The sequence below is a fragment of the Strongylocentrotus purpuratus genome, unplaced genomic scaffold (assembly GCF_000002235.5).
Source record: "Strongylocentrotus purpuratus isolate Spur 01 unplaced genomic scaffold, Spur_5.0 spur5_contig_866, whole genome shotgun sequence".
In the NCBI taxonomy this organism is placed as follows: Eukaryota; Metazoa; Echinodermata; class Echinoidea; order Camarodonta; family Strongylocentrotidae; genus Strongylocentrotus; species Strongylocentrotus purpuratus.
This window is the reverse complement of record NW_022145575.1, coordinates 1,761,177-1,789,139: the sequence shown is the minus strand read 5'-3', so window position 1 is coordinate 1,789,139 and position 27,963 is coordinate 1,761,177. Positions and strand designations below refer to the sequence as shown.

The window sequence follows — 27,963 nt, the reverse complement described above, 5'->3', positions numbered from 1 at the left end:
CATGTGTAGTTGTGTATATAAAACAATGAGTAGTCAAGAGAGAAGTTGAATTCATTTGTGTCACTGCTAGAACACAGAAGTATTTTCAATTCTTGGAAGTACTAAACATAATGATATTTATTAGCATACCTTATTGTCCAATAATGCGATCTCCTGCTGACTGGCTGTGGAGAGAAGGAAAGATTTCATCTGCTCTTTCAACGTGTCGTCCTGTGTGGAAGAGAGAAAGAGAAAGAAAAGGAGGTTAATCCTCTGGTGATGTTATTAAGGAAGGAAAGAATGAGTGAGAGAGAGAGAGAGAGGAGGAGAAGGAGAAAAGGAGGAAGAAGAAGAGAAAGAAGAAGAAGAAGAAGAAGAAGAAGAAGAAGAAGAAGAAGAAGAAGAAGAAGAAGAAGAAGAGAAAGAAGAAGAAGAGAAGGAAGAAGGAGAAGAGGAAGAAGAAGAAGAAGAAGAAGAAGAAGAAGAAGAAGAAGAAGAAGAAGAAGAAGAAGAAGAAGGAGAAGATACTGTACACATCAAAGATTTCAGGACTGATTTCTAAATGAATAAGAAAAGAGGGAAATTGTTAATTCTCAGACAATGAACAATCTTTTCATAAACAGAATATATCGACCTAACATTTCAGACATTTACTTGAAAAAAACCTTTGGCATCAAGGTTAATCTTTCAAAATCAAAAGTTGATCTGATTCTGAAACAATGAAAACAAACACAAGAAATAGACACATATTAAAATGATCTCATTTTATGTTTACCCAATAATAATATACACTTGAGAGTTAGACCCCGTTCTCACTCACTTTGAAAGTGGTCTTAGTTAGACCGCTCCAGAGGAACGGGTCTTAGTTAGAGCGCTCCAAAGCGCTCCAACGAAGTGAGTGAGAACGGGGTCTTAAGTATATGCACTAAAATGGACCTTGTTTATCTAAAATCATGAGCAGTTTAACGAGTGCATTTTGGAGGCTATCAATTAACAAAACCATATTCTGGCTTAAACCCAATTTTTATTTAAATCGGTTACCCAAGCTTAACCCAGTGACCCACTTTCTGCCAGTCCTTCTTTCTTGCCCCACTTATCACCCCAGCTTCTCAGCGTCAAGACCTTTGTATATCCTAAACATCCAGACAGGTTTCCCGCAAAAACAGGTCTTAAACCTAGTTCTGGATGAGTTATCACCTAGCGAGTGAGAGCGATCTTAACACGTCTTCTTCGTGGAATGTAAACACTATGTCATATCGGGTAATTAATCTGTGATTTAGAGTGTCAACCATTTTCTTTCTTCATAAAGCAAGCGCAAAGCCAGGCAAATGAAGGCCACGTGGACACAATTGATTAATACATGAGGAGCGCATGTGCTTCTCATTCTGAAATAAAATGTAAATCAATGCTTGGAAACCAGTACCAAGTGAACTCCTTTAGCATTCTTTCTACTTTCTATATAAAATGTTCAAACCAAAAACAACAACAAAAGTGTGTCAAAAGTGAATTCCTTTCATACATAAAACCCACTAACATCTCATACCACTCAAACATAATACAGATTAGTGGTAAATCATATTAATGAAAAATATCACCAATGCTGTATCCCTTAATTTGAGAATGGATTGTTTACATACTTGTCTATTTAGTACATTTTGTGAAATAAACAAAAGTAAAGAAACCCCATTTTGTTAATTCAACACAATGCAAAATAGCAGTCTATCCCATAAGGCTTTCATAAGAGATATATTTAGCTACAAATTGACAAAATCTCACATGTAAAGGAAGAAAGTGATTTGCAATTCATATTAGCTGAATGTTCTGCAACTTATTTCTTACACACAAAGACCTGATTTTTCAAATGTTCTACCATACCACTTTTCTATCAGTCAGATACTGTAAAGGGGAAATAAAATGGTAGAGTGCTTTCCAGGATAAACCAATGAAATATAACAATGAAAACAAGACCAAAACTAGACATATAATACTTGTTTGGAACAAGTATAGGTGGGCTGGTCAACTAAAATTTAAAACAAAATAGAGCAAAAATAAGCGACAAACTGCTTAAAAATTCTTAATAAACAATATCATGTAGATTCATTACGTGAACGAAATTCACCTTCTGTAGTCATAACACGCAAATTGTGAAATTTCTGACATGAGGCCTTTAATCGAAATTTTTACTCTGATGACGTCATCAAATGAAAAATGATTACTATTGAACTTGAAGAGAATTATCTTAGCTACAACATATCGAAATTTTGAAGAAAATCGATCAATATATACAGAGATACAATCAATTTTACATAAATATGCTGACTTCATAATATGCAAATTCGTATTTTGAGTTCCAAGGCCATTATGATGATGTCACGATACACTTAATGGCCAAATGAGACATCGAATCATATTTCCGACTCATACTCTATTTAAAAATGAAAAAACATTGAAGGTCACGGTTCATTCCAAAGAGCTATAATGGATTTTGTATAGGCATGTTTTTGTCCATATATGCTATGTAATAAAAGAGCTCGCGCGCACGGACATTTATCTTGAATTGACGCTCATCTTGTTATTAATGGTCATAAAGAGATAAACACGGTATCAAATTCCTCGAAAAAATATGAGAATATCATGAAAGAAAAAAAAATGGCGATTCTATGTTGTGTAATGGTGTTACGCGCGAAAACGCGCGCGCATGCGCGTGTGCGCGATTTTTTATAAAATGCTTAAAATGACCTAAAACGTATGCAAAAAAAATTTGAGACGATTTTGAGCATTTAAATTTTTTGCGCGCGCACTGACGCGCGGACGTACGCGCACGCGCGCGTATTTTGACCTGAAATTTACCGGACTGATATTGACCTTGATCATGATAAATATGAATGAGAAATGAATTTTGGTTATGAAGATATGATCATGAGTTGATTTTCAGAAAATTTCACAAAATGGCGCCTAGATGACGTCATCAGTCAAGGTCAAGGTTGAAAACCTTACCGTGTTTTGTCCATATGCCTATACATATGTGTGCCAAATATCAAAGCATTTGATTGAGCCATTACAAAGTTATTTTGCTAACAAAAAAGTGGGTCGAAATAAGAAAAATAAATAATAAATAAATAAATAAATAATAAAGGCGATTTTAACAAAAATATAAGGTGGTCTGTATTATATACAGCCCACCTGATAAAACTAAGAAATCACAGGAAAAGAGACACAAGAAGGGAAAACACAATAACCTCACTATCAAAAAACTCAGGGACATATCCATTGTGTGGGGAGGGGGGAAAAATCCTTTCAGATTTTACTTCCTCTGTTAATATAATCTTGGATCCCCACTTCAATGAAAAAAATTAAAAAACAATGGTTACATTCATTCTGAAACCCATGAAAAAGAGAGAGATAATAAAATTGGATTTTTAAACAAAGATTTTGAATATAAACAAAAAAGATAACGGAAAAGAAAGAATGATAATGCAAAGAAAAAAATAAGAGAAAAAAAAGGCCAAGAGAACAAAAGAAACGATAAAATCCTGAAACAATAGAGTTCAACATGTGAAGAGCACGTGAACCTGGCCCACTTATTAAAAAGAGCGCAACTTCAAGGCTCGTATACAAACTGTCAAAACACTTTTCATGGCCCAAGAACGCCCCTATAAATCAACTTCTCGATTTTGTTCACTTTTCAGAGACGTTTGGCGCATTCCTAAACCTAGATTGATGATTTCATATCCGGAGTGTCTATTTATTCAACTTCCATTTCATCATTTTGATAGATTTTCCTTTTTTTTCCTTTTACCCGCTTGAAGGCAACATCGCGTGCCTTTCAAAGACACCTTCAAAAAAATTGAAGTCCTGCAGTACAGCAATAAGTTCACCATTCTCCAAAACTTCTTATCAAGTTGTTGGCCTTATTATGAACCGTCAAATCCATACAGTAATATATATGACCGACTCGACAGTTCATAATATCGTGGACCAAGAGGAAAAAGATTGAGGAAGTTGACCACCTCATGTTTATATGAGCATTTAGGAATAACTTTTCCTAATAAGAATCACACATCTAATATAAACTTTGGGAAATCAATTAAATCTTGTGGCATGGCTGGCTCATATACTTTATGGTAATAATAAATACAGAGTGGGAGAAATAATTTCCTAGAAACCATAATGGAATTACCTCTTGTATTTTGATAAAGAGTTAATACCTGTTCGGCTCTTAGCAGAGGAATACGTGCGAGTAGACATTGAATGGCTAAAAGTCAAGATGTACGTTCTAGATCATTCGCACCATACACTAGGCCTGTCTTCATCAGCTCAAGTTTGCCAAATAACCCGCTTATTTCAGACTCTGGATATTATCCCGAAGCTTGAAATTGCGTCTTCACCAGACAGACACGCTCATCACAAACTAGCTCGGACGGGCGCAAATTAGCCTGCTATTTCCCAAATAGCGGGATATTTCAAAAACAAGACCAAGTTTTCTTGGGATACTTTGTCAACCAAATATCCTGCTAATTGCAACTGCGAGCTGATGAAGACGCAAATTAGCTGGATAATTTGCGATCGGGATATTTAAAATAGCGGGTTATTTGGCAAATTCGAGCTAATGAGGACAGGCCTACTGAGGGTTTTTAACCGCCTTCCATCGATCCTTCAAGGGGACGGGTTTTATCTCTTTTCTCAGAATCCTGACAGACAGACAGAATTCCGCCCGAACCACATTCCGCTTAATCTCCCCCCATGACATCTTCATGCTACGTTTATTTTCCTTGCCGTTCAACTTGGAATAGTTGGACAAATTATGACATCTCCAAACACCAACATATCTCAACTCTGTACAAACCAAAAAGAATTTAGAGATTGGATTCGAAGTACAAGAGGGAATCACTTTCTTCACTTCTGTAGGATGTGGTCTATACTAAAAGCACATGACACTCAAATTTAAATTTGGGAGATAGAAATCGACTAGCCACTTACTACATTCAAACAAAATTCCATACACAATTTGAACTCAAGGATTTACAGAGCAAGCAACATATTTGTGTAGATATTTATAATAAGCACCTTTCTGTCCACAGCACCAACGTAAAGGCCCGAATGTGAATTCGGGCCAATAGGTCTGAAAACCAGAAAACTCTTCTTTTTTTGGGGGGGGGGGGGGGGAGGAATTATGAAGGGCAATTTTCCACTACTGAAATACATTTGACAACTGTATGTGTTGTATAAAAAATAGTTCTTTAGAAATACATGTACCCTCTGATATACACTGATGTACAATAAATCTGACAAAGATTCCCAACACCCTACAAGCACAAATGTCTTGCCCTTCACCCATCTGAAAGCGCTTAAGACCTTGATGGACCCACAATGACACTCAGAAAGTCGTCCTAACAGAGAGGGACTTTACTGGGCCTACCCATCTGGATCTGATGTAGTGGCGGGATAATCCAGGGGATTAGCTAATCTGGGGCAGGTTCTTTTTCTCTCCGTTTGGGTGAATCCCGTGGAGGCGGGCGGGCGGGGCGGGGTGAGAGGGCCATGCAGAGATGAGCAGAGATTATTGTCCCCCGGTGTCATCCGCCCATCATCACGTTACCAGCAGTGATGCGCTCCTGTCAACACTCTTTGGGTGTATCTCTGGGTCAGGTATGATAGACAGTGGTATAACCATATGGGCAAGTAAAGGGAGGGAGGGTAAGGGAGGGGAGAGAGATTGGGGGGAGGGGGGGGGGGGGGTTTGATGGTGACAGGGGCCAAATACACATGGACCCCCAAATCCATTTTAGATCTCAAAATGCTAAAGGCATCGTTTAACAATGTTTCCAGTTGTACAAATCTGAGATGCATGGCCCTATATATCATCAGTGTCTGTGATATGGTGTAATATTGAAGTCCTATTAAAAAAAAAAAAAACGCTTCAAAATGATCATGAAGTGCCTCAAAAAAGTAAAAAATCTTTGAGTGACCAGTTTTACCATACTCATTTTTCCCAATAGACTGTAGTATTATAAAAACTGTTAGGAAAATGGATTTTGAAATTTGATTTTTCAATTATAATATCTTGATAATCTGACAGACGATCGGCTTGTAAAAGTCATGGCATTCCTGACTGACCTAAAGGTTTATACTTATGATTGCAGCATGAGCTTAATCCATGATTTTGTTTAGAATCTGAAGCAAAGTTACCCAATCCCTTTAAAGATGGAAATGGGAGCCTGCATGCTGCACACACAGACTGGCACTCTTTTGCTCTGGATTCCTATGGCTATATGAAAAGAAAAAAAATGTGTGGAATTCTGGTGTGGTGTCAATGATATTTGTTAGTTTTACAATAGTTATTATTACACAAATGAAGCATTCATTTCATTTGATACACCTCTTGAAGAGCCATCTTGTTATCAAAAATCTTTTTATACTATACTGTCAAATTAAGTTTAAAAAGTTTTTTTCAACAATTATTTCACCAGGAATGATGTATACCATTTTTCCTATTACGGTAATTTCTTCATGATAAAAAAAGAAAAAGAATCTTGGATGTCATAATTCCATCTTTCTTTACTTTTATTTTTATCACAGTCTGAAGAATACAAAAAATTATGTAGCATATAGAATTTGTTTTTGATTAACAGTCATTTTGCATTTAAAACTCTACATTATGTACACCAGAGTATATGAGTAAAAAATAACCCTATTTTTTGTTGACCGACAGTTTACCCTAACTTTTTTGTTTATATATCCTTTAAAAAAAATAGACCTCTGTTCTGTGTCCAATGACCTTGGTTGACCCCTATAAATCCCTGCATCCTCTTTTAAAGCTCATCCTCATCCTCATCCGACCCAACCCAAGCCCAATCTGGTCCTCATCATACCTTACTCCCACACCTACCCCAAACGAACCTTACAGTAGCCTGCTACTTTAATCCATCCATATATACCTATCCTTCCCCTAGACCTACAACTTAGACCTTGTTCTTATTAGGCCTGTTCTCATTAGACCTGTTTTCACCAGCTCGAGATTGCCAAATAACCCGCTATTTTAACTATCCCGTTTGCAAATTATCCAGCTAATTTGCGTCTTCATCAGCCCGCAGTTGCAATTAGCGGGAAATTTGGTCGCGAAAAATATCCAGAGAAATCTTGGTCTTGTTTTACAAAATATCCCGCTATTCTGGAAATAGCAGGCTAATTTCCGCCCGTCCGAGCTAGTTGTGATGAGCGTATTGGTCTGGTGAAGACGCAATTTCGAGCTTTGTGATAATATCCAGAGTCTGAAAATAGCAGTATATTTGGCAAACTCGAGCTGATGATGGCAGGCCTCTAGTCTTGGATGCGAGGAAAGAAGGCTTTAAGGGTATGTGCCCTCTCTCCTATACCAATCTTAGTTTGCATACAACAATCTAAGATTGTAGACCTTGCTCGCAAGTTTGCAGCATCCTTACAACAAGGTTGCAGCATTGCAGCGTATATTCAGAAGCCCTGAAAGCTTGCTGTGTACAACCCCTCCCCCTTACTAACGATCTGTCACTTTTTTGAGATTTATGACATCAAATCTGAGGAGCAAGATTTTTTTTTCCACACATACTTGTGAAAACACATTCTCTATCACAGAAAATGACTCCTGAACACAAAATTACTGCCCTTAGAAAATCAAAATGACATTCAAATGTAATCAAACACTCATCCAGACAACAGGGAAGATGCTGCTCTTTTGTATAAACTTTAATTAGGTTGAATCCATCCTTCGTTCCCCTAGGTTCTCATATTTAGAAAAGTAGAATTCTTTCCAAGAAAATTTAAATTTGAAAAGTCTCTCCTTTCCTTGAACATGATAGCAATTAAATGGGTTTTAAAAAAAAAGTTGGCAAAGGATGCACAACGCCACCTGTGCCAAGTAAAACAAATTAGACTAACCCAATTTGCAAGCCAAACTGAGATAGTAAGTTTAACCAAAATTATAACACATGTAATATATATAACCCTTCCTGACGCCTCGACAATCACATCAGGACAAAACTGCTCTGACATATTTGGAGAAAAGGGTCGGAGGGTGGAAAGAAATCATAGTACATCTAATTGGTAAAGAGAAAGAGGAAGAAGAGGCAGAGAGTGGTGAGGGAGAAAAAGGGGAGAGAGGGAGATAGATATAGATAGAGAGAGAGAGAGAGAGAGAGAGAGAGTGAGAAAGAGAGAGAGAGAGAAAGAGAGAGAGAGAGAGAGAGAGAGAGAGTGAGAGAGAGAGTGAGAGAAAGAGAGAGAGAGAGAGAGAGGTGGGGGAGAAAGAAGAGGGAATGATAGACAGAAGACAGAGAGGGAGACAGATATAGATAGAGAGAGGGGAAAAGAGAGAGAGAGAGAGATAGATTGAGAGAGAGAGAGAGAGAGATGGAGAGAGAGAGAAAGAGAGAGAGAGAGAGAGGTGGGGGAGAAAGAAGAGGGAATGATATACAGAAGACAGAGAGGGAGACAGACATAGAGAGAGGGGAAAAGAGAAAGAGAGAGAGATAGATTGAGAGAGAGAGAGAGAGAGAGAGAGAGAGAGATGCGGCTGTACATGTATGTGTTAGACAGTGAAGTTGTCAATATTTAAAAAAAAAAAATGTTGTTGTTTTTTAATACACGAAAAATAACTCATTCTTAAAGGTTTTCAAATATGGATAAAAACAAAGAAATTGAAAGATAAGGTGCACAGCGTAATAACCATGACCTTAAAAGATCTTAAATCATCTGAATCCTATTTTGTTAAGTTCATCAAGAAATATTTTATGGGGCTTTGGTTAATGAGAGGGCCCCCATAGGAGAGGGCCCCCATAGTTCAGAGCCGGCAGCCCCCAACCAACAGCTACACCAGGTCACGATTATAAAATGTGTTCGAGTCAAGCCAAGTCTGACCTACTTATCTATTAAACGTCTTTTGTCTGAGCCCTAATTTCGTCTTTGTTTTGCCTCCGTGTTCGTGGGTGGTCCGCAGCGGTTGACGCGAGCAGAGCAAAAGTGAGTCAAATTTGATTCACGCCATATGATGCAACTGTTTGAAGTCTGACTCGCCTTGGCAAGGGCAAAGCATTTCATCCACAGCCTCACAAAATGTGGCGCTCTAGAATCATTAACAGGCACCTGCTTTGTTTGGGGAAGGAGAGTCGATGTTGCCCTCGATTCCAAAGTTTGCGCGTGCCGCTCCGTGTTAGGCAGAGTTTAGTGTCAAATCCCCGTGTTTGTTTGCATAATTCAATTTATTAACCACTAATTTGAGGAGGGAGTGTGTCGGCCCGTGGGATAAAGTGTAACGGTGAGCGATATTTCAAATTAGGAACATTTGATTAGGATGTTTATGGCACCTCGTCTGTCAACAATAAAATGTTTCCTCTCAGTTATCAGTACATGTAGATGTAGAGCAATTGAAGTATCACAAATGCTATAAAAAATGTGTATGTGAAGAACTGATATTCCATACAACTATTTTGTATACACTGAAGGAAAAAGGAAGACACAATGAAAAAGAGAGAAGAGGAAGGAGAGGGGGTTTTTAAAAAGGAGAAGGGGGGGGGGGGTTAAAGATCGGAAAAACCAAACGGGAGATGAAGAAGCATCAGGGACAAGAGAAGTAAAGTATAATAACAATTTTAAAAAATTAAAAAAATGATAACAACAAAAAAGAAAGAAAAAGAGAAAAACAAAGAGAGAGAGAGTGAGAGAAAAAGAAAAAAACAAGTAGAGAGAGAGAGACTCAGAGAGAGAGGGGGAGAAGGAAGGGGAGCAAGAAATAGAGAGAGAAAAGAAATAGAGAGAGAGAGCAAGGGGAGAAAGAGATTATAGAGAGAAAGAGGGAGAGAGAGAAAAAAAGAGAAAGAGAAATGGAGTGCAAGAGAGATTCTTTAACACTTCTTCATCACTACAACTGATTTTCCTGCATTTAACAAGATTTTGAATACAGGGATGCATAATTGGTCTCCAATTCCAAAAAGAAAACAAAAATTCCTAATTTTCTCCACAATCAATATATTCCTCACTAACTCTGAAACAAGAGAACACTAGAGCACAGCAAAACAGAAAGAAAGAAAGACTAAAAATGGGGGGCAAAAAATATAGGAGTATCTAGAGGTGTGGAGTGAGGGTTTTCTTAGGGACTCCTCGGGGAGATGGAATCATCCCGCAACAGGCACTTGAGGAAATCCAGCTAGAGTCGCACTTCGGGGGAGGCGTCGCACGGAAACAAACGTGTGAAAAGCGTTGTTAAGGCGAGTCCTGAAGGAAGGGTTCGGCTCGGGTGAAGGGGATTTTCCATCAAGTCGCTCCAGATGCGGGCGGATTTAGGAGAAAAATGTGCATGTGAGATGCCGGAATCTAGGGCTTACTTGTATTGGTGGGCCTATACGGGGAGGAAGATACAAGTCCATTAACCTTTAAACACAAGATGGCTCTTCATGGCCATGCCCCTTTTCTTCATCATTATATACATTTACACTATATCAGACAAAGTACTATCTTCATCCTACCTTCACCCTCTATCTTTTGAGATCAAGAGTCTCTTATTGTGTCATTTGATGTTTCTCCAACACCTACTGAACGGTCTGAGCATGGTGGCCTCCTAGAAGATCTATTGTTGAATGGCAGGTTGAGTAGCACATTTTCAAACTCTGAGACCAAGAGAATTCTCTTGACTGGAGTAAGATGCCAGTCCCAGCTTGTAGTTCCATGGATACAACCAATGTCCATAGTTTCACATGCCCATACCATTTGCTGCCAGGTAGAGGGGCACAAAACATGTATTTGTACAATATTCTTTTCAATTTTGCAATGAAAAAATAAAAATTAATAAAAATGAATGATATAGAACTTAGAACCGAACACAGGGAACCATCTAGAGAATACACAATCTGAAATGAGCATCTGCAGTTAAAGAAGGATTAAAACTCTGATATTATGTGTACTTATTCACACCCTTCAGTGGGGCATATAAGGATACATGTGTATATCCGCTTTCTAGATATTTTAGTTGGTTTAAAATGAGGGAAAAAAAAGAAAGAAAAAGAAATCAATGTATACGGTATGTTGACAAAATGACAGGTTGTATGACAAATAAAACTAAAATAGGGCACTTAAAGAAGATAATTAATGACCTACAAATCAAAAACCCAAGATGTCATGATTTAAATACTGACACAAGCAGGAAATCACCATGTGGTATGTCGTTCAAAAACATGGATCTAATTCCAAGAGCCATACAGGAAATAAGGAATAGATATGGAGGGGGAAAAAAACGGAAGGAGTGTGAGCATGTTCATTTGATAAACATGACGACAGCCTAGCAATACTTGTGACCCTAACTGACTCATTCAGTCGCCTGTTAAATCCATCTGAATTTTTTGATGGAAGGAGGGGTCACATGTGTTTGGCACATGAGCGCAAGAAAGGGGTAGAGGAAAGGTGACGTCGCCTTCTTGACCCAAATACACAGAATTCTAACACATTTTCTACCAAACTTTCAGGTTTTTATTATTTTTAATAGTTTCTTTCTTCTTTCCTTCCTTCTTTCAATAAACCTTTTCTTTTATAGGTTGAGAAAAAGTGACATCTTTTCCTTGACCCAAATACACAGAATCCTGACACATTTCTACCAAACATTCAGGTTTTTAAAAAAAATGGTATAAATAATTTCTTTCTTCTTTCTTCTCTCAATAAGCCTTTTCTTTTGTAACTTGAGGAAAGGTGTTATCTTCTCTTTGACCCATACAGAATCTTGACACATTTCTACCAAAATTTCAGGTTCTATGATTTTTTAAATAAAATTTATTTTTCCTTTCTTCCTTCTTTCAATAAACCTTTTCTTTTGTAGGTACAGGAAAATGTGACTTCGCCTTCTTGACCCAAATACACAGAATCTTGACACATTTCTACCAAACCTTCAAGATCTATGAATCCTTTTCCAAATTTCTTTCTTCCTCTCTTCTTTCAATAAGACGTTTCTGTTGTCCCTTGAAGCAAATTTAACACTCTTCTTTCCCGTCTTATCAAGGTCACGATGATCGGAACACAGCCCGAAGGGTCTATATCATATTTAGGACAGAATTCGAGTTTCAGGGATTGATATTACCTAACGAGCTGCATACAATAACAGATAATATAAACAGTAGGTTATCACATGCTGCTGTCATAGCTTTGACTGGTTATGATATCAACTTTCATTGTTTGCTCTTCAGGGAGATTTTAAATACTCAAATGACATCTCCAGCCAGGCCTCATGGACTCCTCCAGAAACATGACCTGCTTCTTCGTACGGAGGTCGAATAAAACTAGATTTATAGACAACAAAAACATGGGTCCTTCGTGTTATGTTATAATCCCCAAAAAAGGGTTTTGGCCCATATTTAAAAAATGCTACCATATGCATATGATAAAATAATTTTTTTTACCAGTTATCATGGAATACTATCTTCCTTCTTCCAGGCTGTTAATTGCCTTTTTTGTTGTTCTTGAATCTGTTATCATTATTATTATTTTAATGAATGGTTTTCCTGTAAAATGATGTCAAAACGGAAGCCCAAAAACGTTACCAGTGGACAATACATCTTGTATAGAGACAGAGGGGTTTTATCTCATAATTTTTCTTTGAAATAGATTTAATGTCCTTCTAGCACCCAGCAAAAGGGACATTAGCTTTAAATGTTAAGCTTTCTGGAAGTAACTTCATTTTTTCTAAAGGAATTTTTTGCTTGCAACCTGTAAATAAAGATTGTGTGCTCACTCTTGTAATTTAAAACAAGAATTTTTTTTTTTAAACACAAAAAACATAAAAGTCCCCCCCCCCCCAGAAAACAGCAGGATTTGAACCTGCCATCCAGTTCTGCTTGTCAGGTAGTGACTCTACCACCAGGCCATCACTGGTCCATGGCAATGTCAGGATGATCTTGGGACAGAATCATCAGCTCTCCCAACTTATTCTGACTCATTAGTATTCATCAATTCGCCATTAGGACTATAGCTTTGAATGTTCGGCTTCCCAGGAGAATTTCAATTTTTTAAGAATTTTTTTAAGAAGAGACATTTTGGCATTGAAAGGATACATGCAGATACATAAACAAAGAGTAAATAACAGATTTAAACTTGTTGGTGTTTAATTAGATTAGTTGAAAGAAATAATTGAATAGTTTCGATGAATATCTGCAACAAATAAATCAACTTATAGTGAAGTGATGGGGTGCATTACCACTTCGACATCGATGTCGTAACAAGCAGTCTTCTTCTGGTCGGTGCTGTCGACGTTGATGGTGTGGTGGATGACGATTGGATCAGGGGCATGGAGAAGGGGATGAAGATGATGGGGGATCTCAGAGAACTTCATCCGCTCACAGTCAAAGATCTGTGGGGGGGGAGGAGAGAGAAAGAGAGGGGGGAGAGGGAGGTAAAGAGGGAGGGAAGGAAGGAGGGAAGGAGGGAAGGAGAGAGAAAGAGAGAGAGAGAGAGAGAGAGAGAGAGAGAGAGGGGGGGAAGGAGAGATAGAGTGAAAGAAAGATACATTGAGAGATAGGCACAGAGAGAGAGAGAGAGATAGAGAGATAGAGAGAGAAAGAGAGATAGAGAATGCAAGTAAGTGGTTGAGAAAGATTTTTTAAAAATACATTAAACAAAATCTATATAGAAATAACAATGAAATACTTTGTCAGAACAACTGTAAAACTGACTTGGGAAATAATCAGAAAATGCTTGTAACCCAAGTTACCTAACATAGGCCTATATGTATACAAAATTACTAGGAAAGAAAATTCAAAGAATAAATACCCCCAAAGAGGACTTTACTTCATAATCAATAATTTGAATGAAAAATAAATTCAAATGGAAATCATGAAGACAGGGGCCAGCAAAGGCCTCCGACAAAATGTTTTAAACATCAGAATAATCTTGTTGCTCTTATCATTACATCTTTCTCTGTAACTGCAGTCTTTTACTTAATAATCAACTGACTGTCAAATTGGATGAATACTATGAAATGGATCTCAGGAAAAGGATAATTGATTGCCTAATTTCACATGTTTCTCAAAACATTCCCACACTCGGAAAGATTAGTACGTGATTACGCTCTAATCCAAACTTTTCACATCCCATTACTCTAAATTAAGTCATGTAAATCAATTCTTTATATAGTTTCTTATTTCACTGATTCTACAAAATATTAAAGAACTCTCTTATGAATAGGTGTAACTTGTTAAAATATGCTGTTAATTCTTAATTGGCACAAAAAATAAAAAGTTTGAATGAAGCGTTTCCGGAGACAGGAAATATAAGTCACACTTGATTGGGGTAAAATAGAGGATCCCTCAGGAGCACAGGATATCTACTATTATCTTTTCTAGCTAACATTTTTTACTCAAACCCACAAAAATATAGACAAATTGGGCATAACCTAACTTACTAGCCACAACATAACGACAAAGCATACTCATCATAAGCCTAGTCTAGTCTCTATACTCTAATGTATGTATTTTTTGAGTATCTAAATTTCATTTCGTTCATAACATCTTAATTACTGTTCCTTATATGATTGTTATGATTTGTAAGTTTCTTTTCTGTTGTAATAGCACTCAATAAGAATCAATTATTATTATTATTATTATTATTATTATTATTATTATTATTATTATTATTATTATTATTATTATTATTATTATTATTATTATTATTATTATTATTATTATTATTATTATTATTATTATTATTATTATTTATTATTATTATTATTATTATTATTATTATTATTATTATTATTATTATTATTATTATTATTATTATTATTATTATTATTATTATTATTATTATTATTATTATTATTATTATTATTATTATTATTATTATTATTATTATTATTATATATTATTATTTATTATTATTATTATTATTATTATTATTATTATTATTATTATTATTATTATTATATTATTATTATTATTATTATTATTATTATTATTATTATTATTATTATTATTATTATTATTATTATTATTATTATTATTATTATTATTATCATCTAATTTAGATGGGAATATTTTTGTATTAAGGGCTGCAATTCCTTATCAACTGTTTTCATAGTATATCTTAATGAGGGCAATGACTTTAAAAACCCTATTAAAGAACTTGATAGGTCACTTCTAAATTAATTTTAGAGATTAATTTGTCTCTAAATCTTTTGCGGCATCTCTTCACAAAAGTAGTGTCTTAAGCTGTCATTTTAAAGATAGTACCGTATACCATCATAAAACCAAAGCATACAAATAGAGCAAAATATTTTTTTGTAATTCCTCTGAGAAAATACAAAAAAATATATTTCTAATCTCATGAAAATTTAATATGGAATCACAGTACCAATCATAAAAACATTTTGATGTTTTACTTTATTTCAGTATTAATTTTTTTTCTTTTCTAATATAGCATACTTATAAGTCTTTTTTTTTCTCAATCATGCATAGATTATGTCCTCCATCAATTTGTTAGAAATTTGAAAATTGATTTGATAGACAATCTTTACCTATAAACACAATCTTGCCAACAGAAATATTTACTGTTCTTTAAAAAAAGTACATGCTATACTTCATGATATAACCCATACAGTTTTGCCTTATTTCTCATTATAAAAATGACATTTTATTGGCTTGATACCAATTCGATACGATTAAATTTTCATTTTCATTACGATAAACATGGCAAAAGACAAATAATGTAACATAATAACAGTAAAATAGAAAAAAAATTAAAAATGAAAGAACATATAATAGCACAATAACATATATATAAAAAATGTACATTAACATATAATAGCTCAATAATATATATATCAAAAATGTACATTAACATATAATAGCTCAAAAAATAAATATATATATATATATATTTTGTTTTAAGAATCACAAAGCCTGTATCATTACACTACATTGAACTTTCCCCAAGCCACGAACGAACATGAGCTTTGAGGCATGATTAGTGGATAGATTGTGGGGGAGACAGCGGGCTGGACTCGTTACGTCAACACGAGCTACGAAACCCGACACGGACGGATCCCAACGGCTCTGTCACCCCGATGAGCCGCCGCAGATTGGCAGTGACTTTTACGACCGTGTGCAGACGGCCGAGCGCCAGGCGACGCTCTAACTGGACACGATATCCATGCCCTGTCCTCCAAACCGCCCCTCTCTTTTATGAAACGAGAACAAGGATAGCCCACGCACGCACTCATGGGGTCGGAGATGATAGCGTGAGTCACATAGTGCAAAGCAGAAGATGGGCTATGACAAACAACATCCTCTTTGTGTCTATATCAAGCAATGTTTGGCTCTTGTAACACTCTTCTTCAGAGATGTTTAGCTCCCTGCCTAAATGGATATCATTTATTTCTTTTCACCCTTTTTTTCTCTCTCTTTCGGGGGCCATTCCTCATAAGCATTTGCTTTTCTTTTCGTCCTTTCCATATTCCATACTGTATTTTGTGTAATTTAGTTTCTATCACATTAATTTGACTTTGTATTTGACTCTTCTGTACTGTATTTTGTAATATTTGTTGTTGTTGTGGTTATGCAGGTTAAATAAAGTTTCTTGAATATTATTTTGTGTGGTTATTATTATTTTTTTTGGTTATGGTTAAATAAAATTTCTTGAATCTGGAGTCCATTTACTCAATATTACAGTAAATATGAGGGTGGAATCAATGAAAGATTATTACCAGTAATTTCATTCACTTGAATTGTAATAATAATAATTGGAAATGCTGATCTTGAAGCTGGTGTGACATATCCTAGAGGCTTCTAATTTTTTAAGGAAGCAGATTTTATGAAAATTTACTGAAGATTCACCCCACCCATTTCGTTTTCTTCAAAAGGAAAATGAGTAGGGCCTATATGTACCATTAATAAATAACATTATTTTTATCGTTTGAATGGACCAAACTAAGGATGGTCCTATTTTGTAATTCTCAATAATGTTATTGGCTACTTGGGACGAGGCCTTTTCGAGGTCCTTTAGCTACTCTATCACTATTAATTAGTTGGGACTAGACCTTTTAAAGTAGGTCCTATTCCTATTCTGTGCTCATCTATTCATCATCATCAATTAGTTGGGACTTGACCTTTTAAAATTAGGTCCTAGTCCTAATCAATAATTGTCTCACCTGCTGAAAGTAAGCGTCATTATTAATATACTCCCTCTCGTGTTGGTCCTGGAGCTTGTGGGACTTGATGTACTGCCACAAGGCATTGATGATCACGGGGCGGGTCTGGGTGTGCACGCCGAGGAGCCGGGCTAGACGAGGGTCCAGCTTGTACTGGGGAGGCTGGTAGGGAGAAAGGAAATCAGAAACAATTGAGCACTAATAATAAAAATAATAATAATAATCTTTTAAAGTCCACTCCAAATTGTATTAAGTTAAACCGAAAATGGAAATTCTTTTTGCCCAATTGATCGTGAGCCCGGCAGCCACTGAGGAACCAGCGCAAGATCGACGTTGCTCTACCCCTTATTGTTGAACGCCAAACAAGGGAGCAGCAACTCCCGTCTTTTAATATTAGTGAACAGCAACTTTGGAAAACATTCCCACAAAAACAGTAATGAGAATTGCAACAAAACCCACTATGATTTTATTTTACCATCATTCCATCATCAATTCAAATTTCTTTATTCTATTTTTATTTCCATCTGATATCTAATTCTAAAGTATTTGATTTCAAGTTGCTGGTATTGCAATAATATATAATTCTGTTTTATTTTTATTTCCATTCAAAAATGCATTCTGTTTCTTTACATTCTATGCTATTTGCATACTTCTTCTATTTTACTTTCATTGCAAACACCCTTAGTAAGTGTTACAAAAATAATTAATAGAGTGTTTTTCCAATTATGATGACTTGATCGATGCTTTTTCTAATGTCTTATTCCTGCCACTAGATTATTTCCAGCTAAATCAATTACTGTATTTCCTTTCAACTCTTTTCCATTCTAATTACCTTAAATAATTATTTAAAAACTTTTAACAAACCTCATATTTAATATTGTTCAGCTTTCATGGATTTCTTAACAAAATTAATAACAATAAAAGTAATTGAAAAAACAAATAGTGATCAGGAAGGTCATTAACTTCAGATTATTTTACCCAATTTGATGCCTGGACATCACTGATATCCAGCTCAAATATGCTTTCTTCAAACCCATCACTAACAATCAAGCACATCCAAGATCTTCAATAATTAATCAAACGTTCAATCAACTGGTTTTTACTGTTGAACAGAAATATTTCTAGATGAATAGAAATAGAAATATAGAAAAGCCAATAACCATAAAAGTACTTACAAAACAAACAAACAAACAATTAGTAATAGTTGGTAAGGTTATTAACCTCATGTTATTCCATCTAATTTGATACAAAGATGTAGACATACTCAACACCTAACTATCTTTTACTTTTCAACCTGTCATTAACAATTTAACACATCTAAACCAAGGAAATCTAGGGTGGCCAAAAACCTCACGCACAATTTCAACAAGTACAAAAACCCTCCTCATATCGGGTAAGCCAGATAATACGGGGGAGGTTTGCAAAAGAAGTTATAATGGCGGGGGAACAGAACAAAATTACAGGGGAGATGAATTCATCCCTACGCTCAACATTTCTCCCTAAATGGTGCTGTCAATTTATTGTCCCCTCCGGGGTAATAATAATATTTGAGTTTGAACGCAGGAGTGGTGTTTAGTTTGATTTCCTGGTTTTACGCCGCCGACCCTTCTGGCATGCAGCGTAAGGCCAGCTTCGTTATTTCATTAGGTCCTTGCCTGAAACAATTGCTTTCAAAAAAAAGCTAAAACCATCTATATGACCCCATTTATGTGACTTATCCACTTTAGAAACAGTTCCCAAGCTGACCAGAGAGAGAGAGAGAGAGAGAGAGAGAGAGAGAGAGAGAGAGAGGGAGCGAGGTAGCTAGCCCTCTCTCGATAGAATGAACCCATGATTCATGAAATGATAAAGTTTGTCCCATATTAACACAAAAAGTTTGGAACGATTCGTCTCAGGAAGCTGTAGTCGATACACGTAAATAGGTTGCTGTGGTTGCGAGGCTTACTTTAGGTGTACTTGGATTTCTTTGAATATCTAAATCAAAGACGATTCTTTCAATCTATGAAGAATCGTGTTCTAAATGTTCATTCATAACTACGTTCATGAATATTTCCCACCCACGTTTCATTCAAGAAACAAAATGAAATCTAAAACCCCATCAAATTCTTGAATCGAGACGGATCCACCGCAGATTATCCCCGGCGGGTTTCGTCTTCCCATTCAAATCTCTCCAGATCCGCAAAAAAACGGGACATAAAAGGAATTCATGAATCGCTAATGAGATATGTTTGTCACGGGGACACGACCAGAATTCCCCCACAATACCACAGACGCGGACGAGAGCTCGCAGCCGGGGTAACTCGCGGTCACCAGCGTTCACATTCACGCAAGGAATCATCGCACAGAATCATTAAGCGAACGCGACAATTATAGCCTCTGCCTCGCAACGCCTCGTGAGTGATGGCTCGCCGGCGCTATCCAAACCGCCACAGGATCTAGCATAAATGAAAGTTATCTCGGATAATCCATCGAGGGATTTAAGAAAGAATCTCAAGTGTACATCCTTAAACCTTTGCTTGTTGTCTGGAGGGGGTGAGTAGAACCAGAACGGTAGTGAATTTGAAGGTAAACAGATTTGTAGAATAGGGGGTAATGAACTTGTTGCTGAGAGGCCCCCCTTGCAAAGGAAAGGACACTGAGAGAGAATAATCAAGAGAAGTCCATGGAATAATACAGCTAATGCTGATGATCATAGCCTTCATTTCTTATTAGGATATATATGAAGAGTGAGCTCGCTTAGTATCTTGGGGTATATTTCTGATGCTTTGCAGATGGCTATAATCACATCTTAAGCCTTCATGCTTATTGTAATAGATTCATTATACAAGCACCAAAGTTTAGTTGGAAGCAGGTGACGGTATATTAGGCAAGGATAAAATCCTTTCAAGATGATTGATAACAAATTATTACTTCATTAATCATTAAAAAAGAAAATGATCAAATGATGTCACACATGAATCACGCTTTTGAAAATGATTCCCCCCCCCCTACTTTATCATATTTGAGTTAATATTTTTTTTTCACATCAGGTCTTAAAGCTGTAATAAATACACTTACATTTATCCTCTAAAACAAATCCTTAAAGGTAAAGACCAGTTATGGTCATGCGATTGCATTATGAAAGAAACCTTGTGGAATCAATCAGAAAAGGTTGATCATCTAGCATCTAGAAGGTTCTGGAATCATCAAAATGATAAGAAATTTGGCCCATTCTTCGTAAAGTTACAAGCACTATACACAGAAAGATGTATATGGGACTACCCTATATCTCTCACAGTCCATGAGAGAAACAAATTTACCATATATATTAGTAGGCGGTTTCTCGGCAATTTTTTTATCATCATGTATTAGTCAAAACATATTCTTTCACATGATTGGTAATGAGAGCTTCCATTTCATTTTTTGAAATTGGGGCGTTTCCAATACTGGTCTTTACCTTTAAACCATACAAACCAAAACCAGTACAAGGGTACACTCTAAAAACAATAGTTATTCCTAGTTTCTAATGTTCAAGGAAATAGATTACAAAGTTCCTATTTACCTCAGGGCCCTGTCTTACTTGCGACTGATATCAATTGCAACTATGTACATAAGAGATAGGAGATTGCAAACTTGCGATTGATTTGAGGACTTTTGTAAGACAGAGCCCAGGCCTCTGAACTGTGAAATGAAACATTTCTTTCTCCTTGGCAAGGCATTAATCTACATTTGCCACTCCATACTCAGGAGAGAAATGGGGACCTAAAATTGCTATACGCCCTCACGGTGAGCATATGGTGGAAATACTCATCATGGATTGAAGATGGTGCACATTGTACATGAATGAATCCGATGATTAGGGTGATAATATCTGTAAAGCGCTTACAGATGGTATAAGATAATAAGTGCTATATAAATCCAGATTATCATTATTATTTCTAAACTTTCCCATTTTATACCCACCTGGTGATCTAGAAGCAGTAGAAGGGTACACTTCACATTCTCGTTTCCCGGACGCTTCACCTGGAAACCATCGGTCTCTGTTGTAGCATTGGTACGATGCCACTGAATAAAGAAAGAAAGAAAGAAAGAATACAATAACATTACCGGTAATCACAAGAGTTAGTCTTTTGGAAAAGGTAATAAATAAGCTCTAAACAAAAAAGGGTGCGAAAACAAAGTTTGGTAGATTCTGTGATTTTTCTTCAGTTGGGCAACGAAAGGATAGAGTAGCAATCTCGAATATTAATAATGTACATCACAAGGCCCATTTACACATTCCAAACACCAATTATTTAAAATCATCCATTTTTTGGACTATCATTTACGCTATACTAGAAAGTAGTGCGCACGCGCCATTTGTCGGTGCCCTGCATTCGTTAGCACTGAAACGAGTTGAGTCACATGAGCAAAAATCAGTATCTTAATACTGAAGTTTGAATTTACACTGCAAAAATCAGTGAAACTTCGGCTGGGATTAAAAAAAAGACATTTCAGCGATGCATCTGCTTTACATTATTTCATTATCACGAATGGAACTTTGGCCATGAAGAAGAAGATCCTTTCATTTTTCGAATCAATCAATATCATTTTGATGTTTGTTTCATAATCTGTATCATTTTTGTATCGCTCCAAGCGCAGTCAAAACTTAAGTATAAATATTTGTGACACATAAAATCAACTGGTTATTTCAGATACCCATCTCCTTCGTTTACGATCAAAAGCGATGAAAATTTAGGTCATCACGTTCATGAAAACTTTCTGTCTCAAGCACGAGACAAGAGGCGTGTCGTTTCGTCGAACGTGGGGGAAATCACGGAGCTAACTTTCGTTTAATTTGATGCATGATTACAAGGTTTTCTGACAATAGCGCTACAAGAAGTGACACAATCTCGATACCCAGAATGTAACACGGATTTGGAAGAGGAGCGTGAAGAAGTCAAAAGCAAGTAGATCTTAGTCATACTCCTGAGAGCCGTCTCGGGAGACAGACTGCGGGTGGTCATTTTTTCAAAACTCGGCTAAAGAGACGTTGCTCTTCACAAGCCGACACACGAGGGATCATAAAAGCTAACATTGAGATTCGACATTTCATTGTGTCTCTAGGCTGATCGAGTGTCACACAAGATAAATCACTAGAAAATAATATTGTTTAAAAAAAAGTGAGTGGCTTTCATTAAGTGCATTTCCACAATGATCAAGATTGGCAAAATACTATTTAAAAAAAAATAGTAATTCATGGAATTGAATTCGAACGACAAAATGTCTCATCAAACCAATTGATGACACCTACATCTACTTATTAATAGTAGAGAAGGGTTAAAAAGCCAACCTTCTGATGTGGCCTAACCTTTTAGATTTGAACTACCAGAACTTCAGGGCACCTCTTTTATACAATGTTTATTTGAAATAAGTGATCTTCTGCCTTTGGGTATACAGGCATCAAGTGTCCATTGGCCAGTACGTCCCTCAGATACATGAAAGTAAGCTGTAGGTCACCTGCTTTTATTGCCAATAATGCAGGAACTTTTTCAGTGGTCCAGATAAGTAAAATTTCGTGCTATGAAATAATGGAATCAGTGATCAAAACACTCAACTTTGTAATTGGCGAAAGTTTCATGCTGTAAGCAGTTTGCAAGAGTCATAGAATTCTCTGGTATATACTTCCTTTTTTGGCATAAAAAACCCAACAAAATTTTAAAATTGAAGTCCCATTGTTGAAGACCGTTGGTATGACATAACAAAATCATCAGTGTACTTAGACAAAAGAACTGGTGGTCTTCATCAAGCAGGCCAGAAAATTACACTATAGTTGGTTTGGAGCCAGAAGGGTGCTAGCTCATGTACATTAACATATATTTAAAGCCCTTCTGTCTCTCAACAGATGATCTATTAATTACTTAAAGAAATCTGTGTTATATTTCTGTGAATGAATATAGAAATCTATCCAAGTGAAAAATATTACCCCTATTCCCCCATTACTGTACATCTTGACACCATCAAAAAATGTGGGTCACTCCCCCGAACTGTCTGTTACCGTGACGATGGATTTGGGTTCTAACCACTTGATCAATAAGGGTACCAGTAATTCTTTTTTCTGTCCTTTACACGATCATCTTAAGGGTTTGGACCAAAGTGTGAAAATCTGTCTCAAGCAATTAGGTCCACGTCCTTTTCGTCCTTTTCGGAGCAGCAGACAATATCTGAAAGTCGTTATCCACTTCCGCAACCTGCCCTATTCAATTTAATTCAGGTGCACAATAAACAACAGGTCAAAGCCTTTTAAACCGGGTTAAAAGCCCCCTATTCTCTTCCTTCTTGTTATAAACTCTCTTGTGCTCTCCGTGAGAGGGAGAGAGAGCGCCCGATCACGATCCGGCACAAGCCCCGTGGGGGGAAAGGGAAGCGAAACAGAGCTAGGTGTGAAAAGCCCAATCACACGAATCATCCAGTAGTAATCCGTCTCCGAAACGCAATGGCCCACATCTCTCAAATCTAATAAAGACCAGATCCTCTTCGTGATTTTTAAGCAAACATTTGGTCTACATTACGAGGGATGTCTGTTTCACTTTACCCATCTAGATACAGAGATGTAGAAAAAGCTATGAAGAGAGAGAGAGAGAGAAAGAGAGAGAGAGAGAGAGAGAGGGAGAGAGAGGTCTACGGGTCTAGTGCTGAAAGGAGGATGTGACTAAAACACAAACTGGGCCAGAATACTTCAATAAAACAATCTCCAGGCCCAGATACCTGACCTAGAATTATTATTTCCCCCTCATCAGGTGTAATTTAAGAGCGAAAGGTAGGAACAAATGAGCAATTCGTCCATCATCGGTCCGCATTTCAAGAAGTACAAATCACTAGCACCGGCCACTCCAACCACATTGCACACACCCCCACTGCCCTAATTCTTCCAATTTAAAACTGGGGCTTTTTTATGCTCTCTCTGAAACATCAGTAGAAATGAAGGATTCCCTGATGATTGGTCGACAAGACATAAACCTAGATGAAAATGATGTCGTTATCTAAACAAATTTATGACACATTCTGAGATTGAGGTGGAATAAATCTTCACTCCCAGATAGGTCCTGGAACACATCACACCTTGGTCACGTATTCCAAGAACCCTATGTATAAATCACTTTGTGAACTCGGAGCACTTGGTAGCATTAAAGGTAATACAAAGTTTGGGAAATTTTGGAAATTGGCTGGAAGTGATTCTTTACAATATTTGGATGCCCATGTGGATGTATTATAATCACTAGAAAATTCAGACCCTAAAACACTTTGGCTTTCGAGAAATATTAAATATAAAAATTTACCGGTGCTCCCTGTAAACTTTGATGAATTTCAAATAGCTCCTACGGCCGTACAATGGTAGCAGCGACCATGAAAATCTCAGAATATGTAGTTGTGATATATAATTTTCAAACGGGATGTTAATCGGTCGATTTTAGGTGTGAAACATTGTTTTATAGCTTAATTAATATATTGACCTTGAGAGGGAGCTATACAACATAAAGAGTGTATTATTTAAAATTTCATAACTTTGGACTCGGTTTCAACCGTGACAACGATCACTGAATATTGTAGGATCGCATATGCTTCCAATATGTTCATTTGAACCAAATTCATGACCCCATACCAAAATTTTGTATTACCTTTAAAGTGACTCGGTAACATTTTTTGAATGTCAGTCAAAAAACTGAGTAATTTTTGTATGAAATGTTACATATTATATTCCTCCTACTGTACCAACCCTCCAACATGCAAAAAATCCTGACAAATTTTTGAAACCACAAAGATATTTATGGATTTCTTAGAAGGCATCTGTGCAATACCCTCAACAGTAAAGTCTCCCAACCATTTTTGAATTTACTCAACCGTTTTTTCTATGAAAATAGAACATCAGACAGGCTTTTAAACATTTACTATTTTCCGATCTGTTCCAACATACAAAATGACTAAAAATATCATTTTTTGTCAAAATGTATGGGTTCCAAACATTCATAACTTTATTATTATTGGTCCGATTCATTTTAATCTCTCGAAATCTGTTTATCTTATTTTTCTGCTTCCATAAGAATCAACTCATTACAAGGGTTGGGTTGCCCTTTAAACAAACCTAACCCCCTTTCATACTGAGTCAGTGAGTCCTGCCCAAGAATTTCAGAGTTGAATATTTTTGTTAGGACTCAAGACTTTCTTCATTTTTCTTTCTAATGAAAAAAAGAAAGATAAAAGCCACAATCATAGTAAATTCTTATCTCATGCTGTATATGTTATGCCCAATTTACTAATGAGACAACTTACTGAAAGTGAATTTTCAACTTTCAAAATTCCATTTCTGACAATTGCTACAAAACACTCAGTGGCACTAAAAAAAAAGGTATTAACCTTGTGTGAAACTGGTGTCAATCTTTAAAAAATGTTTATACATATATGTATATTTGACCTTATATGTAAGGATGACAGATTTCAGATTATGCTCACAGGTAAAATGATTTCAACCTGGATGAAAAAAAACTGAAAAGTATAAACCAAATTCCAAGACACAATTTAAATTAGTCTCATGAGAAACAAACTTTTCTCCATCTACAGTCACAGATTTCTTTCAACATCAGTATTAAAATATATAAAAAAATCAGTGTCAAACAGACAATATATCAACCAGATAAATGACATATCACATTACTATCAAACCTTAAAGCTTGTGATGAAATAGAAGCCGGAAGTAGGAGCAAAGGTTATCAGGGTCACGCAAGAACATAAAGCGCCCTTCTGGGACCCTCCAAGTGTGAAACAAGAAGCTTCCAATGGTTCATCGTCATGGTAACCGTGTGATGCTAAATTCATCTTAATTAAGAATATGGGTGTGTGTACTTTGCTATCACATCATCGTCAATCAGGGCAGAGGTATTGACATGAGGTATGTCCTCATCAGCTCGAGATTGCCAAATAACCCGCTATTTTAACTATCCCGATTGCAAATTATCCAGCTAATTTGCGTCTTCATCAGCCCGCAGTTGCAATGATGGGGATAATTGGTATTAAAAGATAATCATCCCAAGATATCTTGGGCTAGTTTGCATAATATCCCGCTATTCGTCCAGTGCGTCCTCACCAGCCCGAAACACTCGCACTATGCGCGAACGCGGAGCAAAATATCTCAAGTTAATTTCTCGAGGTCGTCTTGAGCTGATGATGACGCGATTTGTAACTTCGGGTTTATTTCCCAAATCAGAAATAGCGGTCTATTTGGCAATCTCGAGCTGATGAAGACGGGCCTATCGAGAGACATGACATAAAATGATTTTCATGTCAGAGGGGGGCTGTTTAATCTTATTCCGTTTACGATGGCCGTTTTTATTTTGTTAGCTCAATTGCAGTTCCCTGAAGACCACACAATCAGGACTGCACATCAATAATCAATAAATCACGACATTGACTTCATGTGCAACATGCCATTCCAATCGGTGAAATGTAGGATGCTAAAAAGAAATGAAACTGTGGCGAAGGTTACGATGAAGCAAACGAGTTATCTAGATCATCATTCCTAGAACGTGGCTATCTCTGTCTTTACGTTTCATAGCCAGCACACAGCTATACTGGCATGTCATATGGCTACGTTCATACAGGATCATCAACGTTTTTAACTTTAAAATTTGGTATGAACACTTTCTTAGTTTATAGTTTAAAACTTAAAATAAACTTAAAGTTTCATAACCACAAAAGCATCCACACAGACCGTAACTACGAGACAACCTTGCAGATTAAAGACTTTATCTGATGAAAATACAACTTTATATCCATGGAAAGCTGAATGAATGTAAAATACAAATATATAGGAATTAAAAAAAAAAATCCCTTTCAGCTTTGCACAAAAGCAATGAAACTCTCATTTTTTAGCACATGCCCCTCCAAATTACAGGTCGACCGGAGTCAAATTTGTCGCAGTTGCGGTGACGGCATAACATGTGGACCCGATAGGCTCGCCTATATAGCTGAGGTGATGAGCTGTGCGTAATCAATGGCTAAGTCATCATGATTATGCATACTCAACATCAATAGCTAGTTTTTAGGTTGAAAAATTCTGATTTTCAAAGCTTTAGAGTTTTTAGAGAGCTGTTACTCCTCTAACAGACACTAAAATGGCATATAACTGATATCATTGCAATCTTATTGTAATCTATGGTTTATTAGCTTTCTGTCGATACCTAGTCCACCTATTTCAATTTTCACTTCCGACAGGGTCTTTAAATCCATGACCAAAACAGTCTCTTAAATCCTATCTGCACTAGTTTGGCCAGGAGGGATCAGACCTCCCTGCATGGTCACTGACAGGTGGTTATCTCATCAAATAACCTCTCAATTAACATAAGAAAAAGGGGACCATGTGGGACCAACGGCCACCACTTATGCATTGTTTGCTATATAGAGGGCGCAAGTAGCTATAAGTAGTGCAGTGGGGCTTTAAAACCATGACCTAAACAGTCGACTCTTTACACTCTATCGTGTGAACCTCGCTTCAGTTCACCAAACCACACATTTCTGATTAGTTGTCTACCATTGAGAGTGCAATAAACCAGTTCATCCTGACGTTTTCCTGTTCCATTTCTACATCTGTCTTCAGCATGATCAGGCCACACCTTTATTTTTTCCATCATTTATCTTAATCGTTCCATGCAGTTTTGATAATTAATGGCGACAAGTCAACTCCAAGTCGAAAATGTAATGAAAGCTTTATCAGAAGGTTTGTCATCGTTGAAACTAGTTCACATAATATATTCCGTATTGCAACACCATGACATCTATCAAAAGAGGATATAAACCGGAATTAATCATACTATATACTG

The 27,963-nt window shown here is 36.6% G+C and overlaps 1 protein-coding gene across 1 annotated transcript in view; it reads right to left on the bottom strand.

Moving 5' to 3' along the window:
- Nucleotides 1-27,963, bottom strand: part of LOC115918329 (SWI/SNF-related matrix-associated actin-dependent regulator of chromatin subfamily D member 1-like) — a 61,151-nt gene that overhangs the window by 3,040 nt on the left and 30,148 nt on the right. Inside the window, exons 4-7 of the mRNA XM_030973781.1 lie at nucleotides 21,074-21,175; nucleotides 17,132-17,293; nucleotides 13,187-13,339; nucleotides 130-210 (exon numbers count right to left, since the gene is read on the bottom strand). Of these exons, the coding sequence (XP_030829641.1) occupies nucleotides 130-210; nucleotides 13,187-13,339; nucleotides 17,132-17,293; nucleotides 21,074-21,175 (498 nt within the window). The remainder of the gene's footprint in view (nucleotides 1-129; nucleotides 211-13,186; nucleotides 13,340-17,131; nucleotides 17,294-21,073; nucleotides 21,176-27,963) is intronic.